General features: G+C 40.6%; 1 protein-coding gene across 1 annotated transcript; it reads right to left on the reverse strand.

The window, feature by feature from the left end:
- Positions 1-1,789: 1,789 nt before the first annotated feature.
- GPR143 (G protein-coupled receptor 143) lies at positions 1,790-14,680 on the reverse strand. Its single transcript, XM_054272017.1, has 8 exons — positions 14,437-14,680; positions 12,602-12,711; positions 9,636-9,730; positions 8,177-8,269; positions 7,586-7,695; positions 6,189-6,297; positions 3,736-3,853; positions 1,790-2,283 (listed from the first exon to the last, which is right to left on the reverse strand). Exons 1-8 carry the CDS (start codon positions 14,678-14,680, stop codon positions 1,984-1,986), a joined length of 1,179 nt encoding a protein of 392 aa, XP_054127992.1. The 3' UTR covers positions 1,790-1,983.
- Between the last annotated feature and the right edge of the window lie 221 nt (positions 14,681-14,901).

The raw sequence follows: 14,901 nt of genomic DNA on the forward strand, positions 1-14,901 counted from the left end.
CACCCCCTCTGTCCCTGTCCCACACAAATGCCCTGAGGAGGGATGGGAGGGGGGGATTATTCATTCCCTCACCTCACAGGGCCTCTTGCTACAGCTTGCCACCTCCCAAGTGCTTTCATGCCACATAATTATTCCAGTGAAGGCAGAGACTGTTTATTTTGGTTTAGGGTTTTACTGCTTGGCCCACACCACAGCATATGAAAAGGTTTACTAACAAATCCACCTCCACCTTTTTCCTGCTCTTTTGACCCTGGTTGTGGTGAGTATTGCGCTGAAAAATTGTGTCTGTTTCAAAAGGCTCAATATAATCTGCTCATAAGTGTGCTGTCTCTTCATACTTTGGTAGGTAACAAATGACTGTGATTAAAAGAAAGGATCTGGTGATCTGCCAGTAGTTCTGACAAGGAGAGCAGCAATAAAAAGCCATAAAGCCACAAAGGTTTCCAAAGGGCACAGTGTAAAACTTGCTACAAACCAAGCACAGCTCTGTTATGATCTGCCCAAATAGCTGCCCAATCATTGTTTAACACCTTTGTATCAAACAATTAGCTCAAGAAGCTGATTTATTTTAATTAGCCAATCAATATTTCTCAGTATTGTTTCTGCTGACCCTGAATTTCTAACCTTCCCAAGACTTCCCTGAGTAACCCAGCAAGTTAAGCCTGATGTTATTTTTGCATTAACATTTCAGCTGCCTTTAATTTTTAGTATGATTATTATAATTTTTATATTTTTTTTACAACAGCTGAAACTGATCTGTGTTGTAAACGGCCAGGAAAGTTCAGCCAAAGTGGATGTGAGCAGGATTGAAAGCTCAGGCCTGGTCACATACTGAAGAAGAGGAGGGTGATTATTTGGGCTCAAGAGGATTCCACCCTGCCATCAGTAAACTGTGCTGTAAACTGCTTCCAGCACAACCAGACAAATCAGATTACTTCTATTTTTGATATGAAGTCAAAAGCTTAGGGTAGACATAGTCATTATTGTTTCTTAACTTTCAGCCATTCTGGGGAATTGTTTGGGTGTAGGTACCTAGGACACTGCACAGAAAGAGGTGTATCTGAGAGGATAAGGAGAATGGATTTAATGTCTCTTCACTCAGCACATGAAGGTATAAAACAGAATCCTCCTCAGAGAAGGGATTATTGATTCTACTTGTTCTGTTTTAGATGAGCACTCAGAACATGGAAGTGTTTTATGCAAATGTTGTCTCTTAATGCACCTGCCCCAGCAACCACTCTCCTGTTAGGTAAGTACACATAATGATCAGACTGAATCCATACTTAAAAATAGTTTGAGGGTTTATTTTTTCTCAAACTGGACATGAACTGGAATATTTGTTCTGAAGTGTTTGTGGAGCCTGTGCTGGGCTCAACTTCTTTAAAATAAAGCCTTTCAGCTCCCTGGATAAAACCACACCAAAAATTCACATACAGAAGCTAAAAGAAGACTATGTCAGTGAGAGTCAACACAAACAGGAAATATTTGTGCTGAAGTCAAAAGCTTGCTGTCACTAATGCTTTACCAGACTGTAAAGGCTGGAAATGATGGTGCCTCAGAAATTCTGGGTGAGGAATTTTATGCTGAGCAAGACAAGCAAGGCAACACATTTAAAAACTCAACATATGAATAGTCCATTTATTAAAACAAAAGACTTTTCTACCATAAGGAGGTTACAAGAGAGATTAAAAGAAAACGAATTAAAATCAATCATAGGTAACAAATACCATTGCAGAGACATACTCCTGCTGAAAAAAGTTCAAGCCTTTATACATGTTTTAGAAGGAAGTGGAGACATTGACCATATCTCTGTCTCACACACTCTCACACAGTGTCACAAATTACAGGAAATGACATCAAGCCACCGAGCACAAACCTAATTCCAGAGTACACAATGATTCACATGTTGACGTGGTTTTGTGAGTATTGACAATGTGAAAAGTTAGATCCAGGAAAAGTTAGATCCAGCTGTGCACACAGGAACTACCAGCCCTGGTAGATGGGAGAGCTCCTGGTTAACCTCTCGTCACTGCTGGTGTTACCTTCAGACAACATGCTGATGGCCTCGTCCGTCTGCTGGCTGTCAGTGGTCGAGATCTTCTTGGAGTCGTGGATGTTGCTTTGGTAGTTCACTGGGGAGGGATAGGCATTTTCCCCCACAGTTGATGAGGACATAGATTCCCAGGGTATTTCTCTCTTTCTCCATTTCAGGTCCACTCTCCATCCTGTCCAGCCATAGAAAGCCAATGTGAAGAGAAAGCCCTGCATGGGATTAAGAACCCCCTGGGAAAGAGAAGGGCACCACGAGTTACACCAGCAAGGAAGGCTTCATCCTCAACTCTAGCAAAATGATTTGCATGCATTAAAAGCTTCCCTTTCACTGAATGATTGCTGACTTTAAAATACACTATTTGCACTCAAATAAAAATTCAGTCATCACAGGCACAAACAAATAAGAGAAAAATACCACAACCTGTTTTCCAAAATGCTGAGGCCATAACAGTAAGTAGCAAGCACAGAATGATTTTCTAGCATGAAGTTTAGCCAGTCAATCCCTTGGTGTGTTTTTAACTTTCCCCACAAGCTCTGGACTATTTTATTCACAAAAGCATGTGTATTTTTCATTACAAGCCAAGTCAAATATATGAGAGGAGACACTAGCATAGACAGTCAAGCTTTTAAAAATAGCAGAAATTGATCTGTCTGGAATTGCTTTAGATTCCTGAGCCAGTGAAGATGTCCATCAAAGTGGGATGGAAAAATGGAGAGAGGCACTGAAAAAGAAAATCCCAAGTGATTGCCAAAAAATTTGTCTCTGTTCCCAGTGCCATGAGAGGCTTAACAAATTAATGGCTTTAGATGCTTCTATTTTTCTCATAGGAAAAGAAGGCAATTCTTTTTACAGCCATTTTAAAGCAGAGGTCAGTCCCCAGACTTGACCTCTTGCTCTCCAGGTGAGCAAGGGCAAGGTCCCTGTCACATGAATGTGTTCACTCCTTGTCAGAGGAGGAGGTTGTATCACATCAGTTACATCACTTAATCCTCCAATATCAAACTGCTCAAATGTTTAATTACACAAATCATGCTCAGGCCTTACATCTATTTAACAACTCCAGAATAAATTCTCTAGGAAAATGAACCTGCACTGTCACCACTGAAAAATCCCTTGTCAAATATTCTAATTGGAGAAAGAGGCTACAGTAAGAGACCAGCATCTCACAGCTATTTTTGGTTCCTTGTCTGAAAGATTTTTCACTTATTTCTTCCCAAATAATGATCCAAATTTCATGACATAACATGCAATCAGTCTTTATAATAACAAAAAAACCACCCTAGTTGCAAACAGAGAATTTCCATGAAGTGCCCATTTAATTGGGAATCCCTTCAGGAACTGTGAGCTAAAACTTTGCAGCTTGCATTGAGGCAGAGTTTAGCAAGGTGAGGATAGAAATCATTGTAGTTATCTGTTCTGGACCTTAAACTGGTAGTGATCTCTCACAGAGAGAAAGCATGCTCCAGTAAAAAGTTGGCCTCTAGGACATTTTTAGGGCAAAGTTTACATGTGAAAAACCCTCCCATTGACTGTTCATTCCTTTCTCTTACTTTCTGCTTTTCTTCCTTGATTTTCAGAGTGTTTATATCCCTCAAAATCATAAACCCCACACTACACAGGTGTTGTTCCACCAGTCTCACAGCAGTGATTTCTAAGCCCAGGTGATGTCCCAGCTGACCCACCATGATGATCCAGGTGATCAGTGCAGCACTCCTGATGTTTTTCAGGGGCATTTCATTGATGTCTGGCTGCATTTCGAGGTAGAACAGAAGGGTCTCGTTGATGATGTTGGATGACCAGCTGTGGCAGGAGCAAAGAAGAAAAGGACAGTTACATATGGATGGGCATGTAAAATATGCTTCACCTTCAAATTATAGAAATTAAAATCACTCTAAGGACAGTGAGATTTTTTTTAAATCATAGAATCATTAAGGGCAGAAAAGACCTCTAGGATGATCAAGTCCAAGATAGTTGGATTCCTTGCTAAATCTCAATCTGAAGGGACCTGTAGGTCTATGAGATCACAATCAAGGACTGGACCTACCTACTCACCCAGGCCTAGACAATATAAATCAATATTTTAAGAAAACTGATTATTTTAACTTGCTGCAGAACAGTAAATTGCAGAATAAAATTGAGATGAGAAGGAAGTGTGACCCATGATGGGAATATCATGCATGCTGATTTCTATCACTTGTGCCTTAGAAGAGTTGTGCTCACAGACAAGGAACTCAAATATATAACCCATCACATATTGTTGTTGTTAAAGGCTGCAGGATTTCCAGCTGGAGTTAGAATTTAAGGATTAGATTAAAGACTTCCAGGATGTCCATTAAAAACACCAAAAATACACAAAAGTTGACCTTTAAATCCTTGAAAATGTTAACAATTATTTTTAATTGTTTATTTTAATTATTTAATTTTTAAAATTATTTAATTAATTTTATTTTTATTATTCAATTTAATAATATCTGTCTCCAAATAAGGATGATATAATCAAGCCTCATTCATTGAAAGAAACTGAGTGTGTTTCAATAGAGATTATAGCAAATGGCTGCAAGTTCCTATGACATCTAAACAGTGAGAGAAGCATTTCTTTCTACTTGTACTGTGGCTTCAGAAATGAAACCATCAGCATTCGTGTCATACTTTCTAAGGGGTTTTATATTTGTTCTCTGCACAATTATATCTTTATTGCAATGTAAAACCTCCTGCTCTCCCCTACCAAATCTGTAGGCATCTCTTCTATCCTATTTTGCCCCAACCTGCTGTCTTTCACTAAAGCATTCCATATTTGACTTCTGGGATGGAAGGAAATCTTCCCTGTGCTTCTGAGATGAGACTGCCTCAGTCTTTCCCTCCAGTAACCTTTGAGAAAGTTTTTACACTCCACAGAGTGTACACTACACAGAGCTTATGTTTTATTAGAGCAAAATCCAAAACCAGAGCTGTGATTTATTTTTTTATTAGGAAACCCCAGAATGAGACAGAATGGAAATAAACAAATGTCCCCACAATGTCCATGGGAAATTGGCCTTTCCTTTCATGCTTTTTCCCAGATAATCAAGCTGGCCACCATCCCTTAGGTTGCAATGCACTTCTGTGGTGCCTCTGGGCTCTTTCTTTCCACAGCCCTGGGAGCTTGGCTGAATCTCTACTCCTTATTATTTCAGCAATTTCCAGGAAGCCTTGCTGCAGGATCCCTGCTGCTGTCTTTCACTCCCTCCTCTGCTGCCTACCCCACCCTTCACATTGGAAACTTCACTTCCAAGCCAAGAGCACTGTTATTCCCCCAAAAAGACAATCATTTCCTTCCAGAGCACTCAGCAGACAGCAGCCAAGAGAAGATAAAAGAGGCAGCCTTTCTCCCTGCTCAGCCTGTTAGAGCAATGTAACATGCATTAATACACCTGTGTGTAAAGAAGATAAGTGGGATGTAGAGAATGCTAAGTTTGGCCTTCTCATTTCACTGCTCCAGAACCATTTCTTGTTGTCCCATTCTTCTCCTCCTTATCTCTTTTCTGTCCTATGCCAAAGTACTATTTTCATGGGGAAAGACAAAATATTTTTAAAATTAAATAAATAATAAGAAATTTCGCATGCAATCATATGGAGTTTTCTTTTCTGGCATTTCCTCATTTTCTAGTCAGTATCCATGTGTTTTTCAGGCACTTGAAAACTGCTGAGCACAGAGGTGGCTGTATTGTATGATCATGGTCAGAGCCATGAAGCCAGACTTGGAAACATCTTTATTGTAGGTCCTCAGTGATGTGTTTGGTGCCATGAGGCTCTGAGAAATGTTGATTAAAGAAAGCCAGCTACCATCTACCAGCCCACAGAGCTGGGAGCCTGCTCTACCAGACAGCTTCAGCCAATGCCCAACCTATTGGGAATTTTTTGCTATTGTTTCTTGTTGCTTTTGCTTTTCTGTTGGTTAAACATTTTATCATTTCCTCACAGCCTTGGGAGTGATTCAGCTCCTTTGTGAGCTAGTTTAGAACTGCTTCTTCCTTAGATACCTTCCCTTCCAAGCACAAAGACAAACAAATGAAGCAACCCATCAGTCTTTACTCCTGTCCCTGACTCTCTCCCTCTGGGAAAAAGGCACTTTAAAGGAAAATAATGCACCTCTTACCAAATGACAAATACCAGCATAATTTTGAAGAAGCGCATCTGGATCTCTGTCCCCAGACGTCTTTCATTCTCTGTGTAAATTCCTTGTCTCCCTTTCAGTAAGGAGGCAACTGAAAATTATACAATTATGTTTGTTAATGTATGCTCATCTTGTTAGTTTAGGCACAAAAATCCAGAAGATAGAAGCCTTAAAGAGGGAGCAAATGAATAGATGGATTTGTCCCCAGCAGCTGTTCAGAAACTGGAAGGACCATTTTCAAGGAAATATTGCCTAATATTTAGGAAAATAATTACACACAGCTGGATTCCTAAAATGAAAGATATCTCACTATTTTTTTTCTCTTAATCCCACTGAAAATATGAAATAGTATGACCAACATAATTCTATTTCATAACAAAAGGTACCATGTACCTTCTATATAATGTGTGACATAATTATATGCTTATAATGTGATGTTTGAACAGAATCTTCTATCCTATTATGCACATTGTTTTTCATTGTGTCATTGATACAGCATTAGCTACACCTCTAAAACAGGAAGATGGATTGTCAGCAAAAAATTACACTTCATGTTGTTCAGATATCACAAGGAATATAAAAATGCAAACACAAATATACAAGGAACAACTTTTTATGGGAACGACTTCTTAAAAGAACAACTGCTTCTTTGAAAATGAGTATAGCTGAGGGACAGAGAATGAATGGGATAAAGATTGAACTGAGAATACTTTATTTTCCCCTGCTTTTTTATATCATCAATGCATAGATTAAATCAGGTACTGCAAACATCCAGGCATGATCATATTACATGCAAAGAATGCGTTGAATCTGTGACTTTTTTCAGTCTCACTTCTTCCAAGCACTGGATAATAAATTGAACTGGAAGGTCAAGATCCCATCTGAGTTGTGTACAATTCCCATCTGAGTTGTGTACAATTCCCATCTGTTTCATAATCTCAGAAGTGACAAAATTCTGATCACATTTTATTACATTTTTTGCTCTAGGGCTGCCAAGAAGTTAAACCAACTCTCTGATCTCACCAGCTAGAATAAATTGCATTCCAAAGTTGAGGCTGGTACCAAAACTCCAGTAGAGTTAAGCATCCAGGGTACATTGCCTCAAAAGCTTTAAATCAAGTAACATGGAAACATGTTTGCCCACCTGCAGTTAGAGGTTAATAACAGAAGAGATTTTGTGTCACCAGAATTTGTCTCTAGGGCAAATTCCCCATAAAAATGGTGTTTTCATTTCCACAGGCAACTGCTTCCCAGCCTTTGCTGTGTCTCTATGATTTACCAAGGAGCTGTCACACATCCCTGAGTACAAAGCCATGATTTCTACAGTACTGTGTTGCCAAATAACACAGACTGGTTGCTGCTGGCCATTAGGAACATACCTGCTGATACTGTCCTCCTAAACAGGATTGGGTTGGCCACAAGCACTAGCAGGAGTGGGGCATAGGTTGTGATGTAATGTGGGATTGCATGTTCCAAGCCATTTTCACAGCTGAGAAGAAATCATTAAAAGATTATGCATTGTTTTCCCCCGCAGCTCACTTTTCTGCCTATTTTATCTATGTCAGCTTTAACTTAGAAAAAAAAAAGAAGAATGAAGGAAACAGATGCAAAAAATTTAATTTCTGGACCTTTACCACCAGTTGACATGGCACATAAAGTTGATTTTAAGCATGCACTCTCAGTGGGTTTTTCTCAAATTGAAAGGAAAGCTAAAGCCAGGAGTGGGAGAAGGGTGGTTCACAGAAGCTGTGTCACAGCAAGCCCAAGTGCCTGGATTGCCTCGCATAGTTCTTCAGGGCCCCATGAAGCCCAGGCAGGTATTTCAAACATAATCACTGAAAATAATCAGTGGGACATCCTTGGCAAAGAAGAAAATGCTCAACTTTTTAATATCTGCCTCTAAAGCTGACCAAAAGACACCCAAATGAGCAGAGAGTGCCCTGATTTCAGTGTTTCCAGAGCCTGCTTACCTGGAGAGAGAGGGGTAGTAAAGCAGAGCAATCCCCTCCACACAGAGCATCACTGCCAGGCCCCAGGTCATCATGTGGTACAGCACAATTGTACTGCAAGCACCAAACACCACAGGCACAGTTAGAGACATCCAGCATCACACTGCCCACATTGCAAGGTAAAAACAGGACCCTCACTGAAAAAGAGCTTTACAGGCAGGAAATTGTGCAGAACAACACTGGCAATACATTAAACTCAGGAAAGCAGGTGGGTGGGGGCAGTGCTTCAGAAAAAGAGTGAGCCAAAGCAGTTATTCAGGGTTGCACATGGAAGTCCTGTCCCCTCCTGCCTGCAGGGTGGAGGGAACAAGAGACTTCTGCCCTGCCCTTATTATTGAGAAGGAACCCCTGCATCTTTCATTTCTCCTGCAGAGAACAAAGTAGCTGATTAAAATTTAAGAATGGAGATGAACAGTCAAATAAACCATCCTTTTGTGATTTGTAGAAAATGTTTAACTTTCAGAGCTGGATATCCCTCCCATCTTAGGGAGACTCAGATCTGTGTTTGTAGAAACTTTTGCTGTTTACTCTGATCTCACAATCAAGCCCAAATACACATGATTTTTTTGGTTAACAGGGATGGGGGAAGGAGGCAGGTCCCAGCTGTTTGATCAGAACTATGGGGCTTTAGACTGTTTAGGATAAACTTGATTTTGTAATGTTAACTCAAAAAGCCTCATTTTGGTTACACCTGCAGAAGAACCATATCCTTAGTATCTGACTGCTCTGTATCATCTGGGAACAGAGTCACATAATTCCACTTTTATCAGCAGCAACTGAAGGTTATCTTGCTCTTCTAAAAACCAACTTAGAAATTTCTTTGGTTTTTTTCCTGTCTGGCATTAAAGCATGGTACTTTCCAAAGGGTTTAGGCTCTTCTTTCACAGGCATTGCAGAAAAATATATGATAAATACATATTTTTCTTTTGAGGGATTTTAAAAGTGTGATCAGAAGGGCAATAATGATCACACTCACTGAGAAATGAATAAAATAAAAAATATCAGAGAAAAAGAAAAAACCAGAATTAACTATATGAAATTAACTGCATGAAGTTCAGCACTTCCCCCCTCCAAATTTTCATTTTCTGTATAACACTATTTTTTGCTGCAAAAATCAATTTCAGATGCAGGGTAGGGACAAAAATATTCATCTCATTGCCATAAAGTTTATAGACTACAATTTGCTCCATTTTTTTCCAAAGGTTAAATGAATTCAGTTACGTTTAAATTGAAGTTGGACATAAGTCAGTATTGCCCTGGCAATTTAAGCACTCAGAACACCACACATCCCTATCATTACCTGGTAGCTATATGAGCATCAGATGATTGTACAAGACTCACTTATACTCTTAGGCAGCTGCAAACAGAGACATACAGTGTTGGGGGGAAAAAAACAAATTCAGAGCTTTAACTCTGGTACCTCAGTCCAGCTGATCTTCTCACCACCAAGTAAGAATCAACAGCATAGCAAAACAACCACCAGAAGCCAGCACTATATAACAGCTGGATCCACATCTAGAGGGGAAAGAAGTGCCAAATGTCACAGCTGCTTCTCCAGTACCACTGGGGCAGGGAAGGGATTCAAACCTTGGCCTGCTGATTTGTTCTTCAAATGTGTGCATTTTACAGATGAGATTATGGAGTATGAAATCTTACTGAAAGTCACAGGAACAGCATTGTTATAGCTTATGGGTCAAGTTGTAGGTAAATTGAACAGCATTTGCTTTCACAGCTCATTTTCTGATTTAGAAAACCTTGATTTACCTCTCTATTCCTAACCTGAACATGGTAAGTGAAGCCCAAAGAAATTTATAGCTAGGATGCTTTAATTTTAGGTTAAAATTGCAGTTGTTTCTCAGTAGCTGAGGCACAAAAATATAACTGAGGTCAGTCATAACCACAGTGTGCCTATGCATTTGTGGGCTCTGCATGTGCTGGGTGTTTTCTCCATGCACAAGATGGTTATCAAGAGAAAAACTCATTAATGAGAAAATCACTCACGCTCTGGAAGAATACACCTACTGAACTCCCTGCGTGATTTCTTCAATAAAAATCCAAAGCAAACAGGTTCAAGTCAAGCCAAATTCCACAGCGTTCTTGAGTTGACCCCATGCATTTTTCCCATGAGCTTATATAGGAAAAGTGACCTTTCTTTGCCAGTGTATATAAATTCCACATTTCTTCCCCATAGGAGCTGGCTCTTTGTAATAGTCTGGGAGTGTTTTAATATTCATGCTATCTTCCCTCCAAGCTGTCTCTCAGTTCTTATCTGAATATCCTTTATCACAGCTCCATAGTAGCATCGTTTTACATCTGGAAATCAACATACTTGTTACTAAGCCAAACGTTGATGAATAGAGATCTAGCACTCCTTCCTCCAAAAGGCAAATCAAGCTGGGAAATATTTCCTTTCACCATGGGTGTAGACCCTACCTCTAGCAATTTGTGGCATGAATTATTCAGTATTCAATTCAAACATCATGATATTTTCCTAGTGCACAGGAGGCAGAAAATAAGATCCCAGTCTTCCTTCTAATGCACTTTACCCACAGCACTCAGCATGTAACTTCATCATCACATGTACAGATTTGCTGCACTTGGAAAATGCACAATTTACTACCCATAAACACACATATACAAAAATAAACTGCAGTTTTCAGAAAATCCAACACAGACAAAACTGTCTCCAAAAATAATATAAATCAGATGCACTTAAACCCTAAAGCTTCATATGATACCTTACTTTTTAGCTTGCTGAAAGGGTACCCCTCTGCAAACCATTCAAGGGAGATATCTGAAAGTTTCACTATTTGCAGTTTGTATAGGCTTGTGGTTAAGAGAAATAAAACAATAGCACTAAAAGAAAAATAAAATAGAATTGGAAGCATTTTATTAACTCACATGAGAATATGTTAGGGGAAATGAGTGGAAGAAGGGTTATTTTTCATTCCAATATAGTTGAATCTAAATTTAAAATGACTCAAATTACAGCATTTTCCTGGAGCACAAGTAAGGGAAAATAAAAATTGTGGTAGACCACTATACTGCTCACCATCTAACCTGAAATTCAAATGAAAAACAGTCTGCATACAGTACTCTGTCATGTTTAAAAATACGTTTTTATGTGTTATGGGCAAGAAAGTGAAACATGAGGAGGAATGGGTTTTTAGTAGGACATTCTTGCTGCATGATATTGAGATTGTTGGTTCTTTCTCAATGAAAAAACAACAGCATTTGCATCTAATAAGCAAAATTTAAAGATATGTGATAGAATTGAGAATTGATGTATACAATTTATATTTGTGTCCATGGCACAAAACTATCCTGTTTGAAGCTGCTTTTATATAGGAATATAAAGCACAGTGAGTTCAATTTGGCACACATTGCTTTCTTTTAAAACTACTGGAGCTGAAGAATTTTCTTTACATGCAACCTATCCCCTTCTACATGGTAAGCTTTGAATTGCAAAGCTAATACTGCTATTGCTCATGCATTAATTCATATGAAATCCCACATTCCTATTGCATCTGTGTGGAGTGATGATCTGTCTCACTTGTCATTGTCAATGTTTTGGTAAAAATTGTGACCTTTATTCTTGTATAGTAAGCTCAAATTCTATTTCTGTGGTGGTTTTATTATAAAATTTGGAACTGAGTTTCAATGTGTACTTTTGGAATGCATTTATTTTGCATTTTAATCCAGAGGATACTTAATTAGACTTGGGCAGATGCAGTCATTGAGATGCAGCCCAGCAATCTGAGCTGCAATCCCACATGGCAGGGACAGACCTTCTGCCAGCAGGTTTGTGGCTATGAGTATATTTCTCCTGCTGTCTAAAACACAGACTCTCCTGCCACAAAAGCTAATTTGAGCTACCCAAGTTGCTGGTTTCAGGAGGTCCTTGCTGCACCACACAGGCTGCAGTTTCTGACAGAGGAGACAGACAGAACACCTGGTGCTGCCAGTGCAACGGAGCCACTGTGGCATTGGTGGTGCTGTGCCAGCACAAACCCAACAATGCTTCACAGCCTTTTGGGGCTGCTTGTATCCTTTTGGTTCCACGCTCCTGACTTTGATGTACTCCACTCCCCTGGCACTCCTGGAGTTGCGAACACCTCAGAACTGGTGGGATCAGCGTGACCCAGCTGCCCTACATCCCTGCCCACCGTACAGCCCCATCAGCACCTGCCTGCCTGACCCAGGCTCGCAGAGGGAGGCATGAATGCACTTGCAGGGGTGTGGCAGAGGCTGAAACCGTCATATCCAGGCTCTGACTCACAGCCACATTTCCTTTTGGACACAGCAAGCAGTTTTCCTTTCAGATTCCCCCTGTGGAAGGACCCTTAATTGGGAGCAGAGGAACGGGGGGATGATCTGGGTACCTACCGCGCTCCCCACGCAGAAAGTGGAAGGCCACACGTCAGTCCCGTTCAACACAGAAATGTTGGCTATGAAGCCTGGGAAGCCCAGCCATACACTTGACCTGAAGATTATACCTAAAAAAAAGAAATGTATTAATGCTTTGAATCTGCTGGTGTGATTTGAGTCACATGCTTTTCCCTGGCCACATATTTCACATCGCAGCCCAGATTTTGTGCGTCTACAGGAAGGCGACGGCTGCAGAGGAGCACAGCAGGGACAACTGTGCTATTTAAATGTCAGTGGGATCATCCAGGGAAAGTAGCCCCAAGAGCTGGAAGCTGCTGGAACTTAAAAGTTACAGAGATTAGGATCTCACTTAGAGATGGTGTCACATGCTTCCCTAACATAAACTGGGTAGCATTCAACATAAACACTAAATAACTGTTTACCAGCATATATTAATACACTGATATTCACTTCTCTATAAACCCCTCCCCCCCACTGCAGAAAAAGAGTTATTTTTCATTTTTCTCTGCCTTCATTTTACAAGCAGCTCTTTTCCTCTGTCACAGGACTGAGAAAAAGCAGCACTTCTGAATTAGGTAACAACAAGGCTCTTTTAAAAAATGAACTTAGAGTTTGTTAGTGAGGTTTTCTGCGTTTGCTTGAAATAAAGCACCAACAGGAAACAGAACAAATTGACCTGGTTTCCCACCAAGAATGAACTGTATTAGACTCACCCACTGAAGTGAGTCTAATACAAAAACAACAATGGATAACTGGTTTGAGTTTGCCAGTGAAAGAGGAAGAGAGAAAAATAACTTTGTCTATTGTTGGCTTCATCTGACTGAAAGGACCTTTTCCAGGTGCATGGCTATCCATATGTATTTTCCATATCTCTTTCTTTACTTCCTTTATAATCTTTGGTTTAGTATTGGTACTTATTAGGTACTGTGAGACAACCTGGCTGGGTGTGAAAGGGGAAGAGAAGTGAAACACCCAGACACACAGACACACAGACACACAGACACACAGACTCACACACAGCCCCCAGCAGTGAGACAAAACACTGCTACTTCTATTACCTAATGAGAGGTGGGAAATGCTACTGTAGAAACAAACTTGTCCTGTATTTTCATAGGATGTGTCATGATAATTTATACCAAATTTGACAATAAATGATTGATGGGAAAAATTACCAAATGACTGATGGGACAGCTCAACACATACTACCTTTATTTTGACTCATGCATTCTGTTTTAGTCTCCACTGGTTTATTCCTCCAGACTATCCACCAGGGTCTGGGCAGCAGGTTGTCCTTGATAAGGTAGCTTTACTCACATTTCAAAAGCCTTTGCCCAGCATGGTCTATGTGCAGCTGCAAGTCAAACTCATTTTCTGTCAATGTGATGTGCCCAGAGAAGCAGCTGGCACATGAGCAAGAGGCACACTTGGTCCACAAGGATTTGAGGACATAGAGGACAGTGGTTTTCAAATGCCATCCTATGGATTGGCTAAATGTTTGATGTCAGATTTATTTTCCAACGTGCAGCCTCATCTCCACTTTTATGCCTTACTCTGAGAAGCAGTTGCCATTCTAGATTTTAATTTGTTTTAAAGCAGAGATTTTGGTGTAGATTTGTCAGGAGCTTTCCCTTCCACAGCATAACTATTAAACAAGAACCTTCTCCCCAAGGAGCCATAATTTCCTGATCTCACTTAGTCCAAATCTTCCTGTGGACACAAACAGCTTCCCTCAGAAATCTCTGCTGTCCACTCACCAGCTTCTGAGGTCTGTGGTACCTCAGAGCAAAAAGAACCTGTTACAGCCATGGCAAGGACAGCAAGCTGGCACTTACCTACACCCCCGAGGATATCACAAATGGAGATAAGGAGAAGGATGGTGGAGGAGGAGGAGGCTTTGGGCATCTTCCGTGGGCTCTGTCCCTTCTTTGGCAGGAGCTGCAGGATGGTCAGTAGCAGGCTGATGGAGGCACTGCCAATGCAGACTCCACAGAAGACTTCAGGCTGGAAGTGCATCACCAGCTGTGTGGCTGCATCCCTGTTTGGGCAGCAGTAGGTTTCTAACCTTGGAGAAGCCATGAAACGTCTGACTGGTGGAGGGGCCCCAGGAGCAGAAGAAAATGCTGTTGCTTCCCCAAGGCAGCATTCACTTTTTCTTCACCCTCCCCATTAGTCCTCGGTGGTGAGAATCACGCGATTGATGGATCATGTGCTGCTGCTACTGCTGCTGCTGGAAGTAAATCCCCTAGAGCTGCCTTTCTCAGCCTCTCCTAGAAAGGAGATCAGATCTGAACAAGAAA

Source organism: Melozone crissalis, unplaced genomic scaffold (genome assembly GCF_028551555.1).
Source record: "Melozone crissalis strain CALT ecotype California unplaced genomic scaffold, PUWL_Pcris_2 ptg000013l_1, whole genome shotgun sequence".
Taxonomy (NCBI): domain Eukaryota; kingdom Metazoa; phylum Chordata; class Aves; order Passeriformes; family Passerellidae; genus Melozone; species Melozone crissalis.

Excerpts from the sequence above, each read along its gene's own strand:
- GPR143 (XM_054272017.1), bottom strand. The coding sequence starts at position 14,680 with ATGGCTTCTCCAAGGTTAGAAACCTACTGCTGCCCAAACAGGGATGCA. Across the intron at positions 8,270-9,635 it reads AGAAGATCAGCTGGACTGAG|TACAATTGTGCTGTACCACA; the intron begins GTACCAGAGTTA and ends TGGTGCTTGCAG. Across the intron at positions 2,284-3,735 it reads TGATCACCTGGATCATCATG|GGGGTTCTTAATCCCATGCA; the intron begins GTGGGTCAGCTG and ends TCTCTTTCCCAG.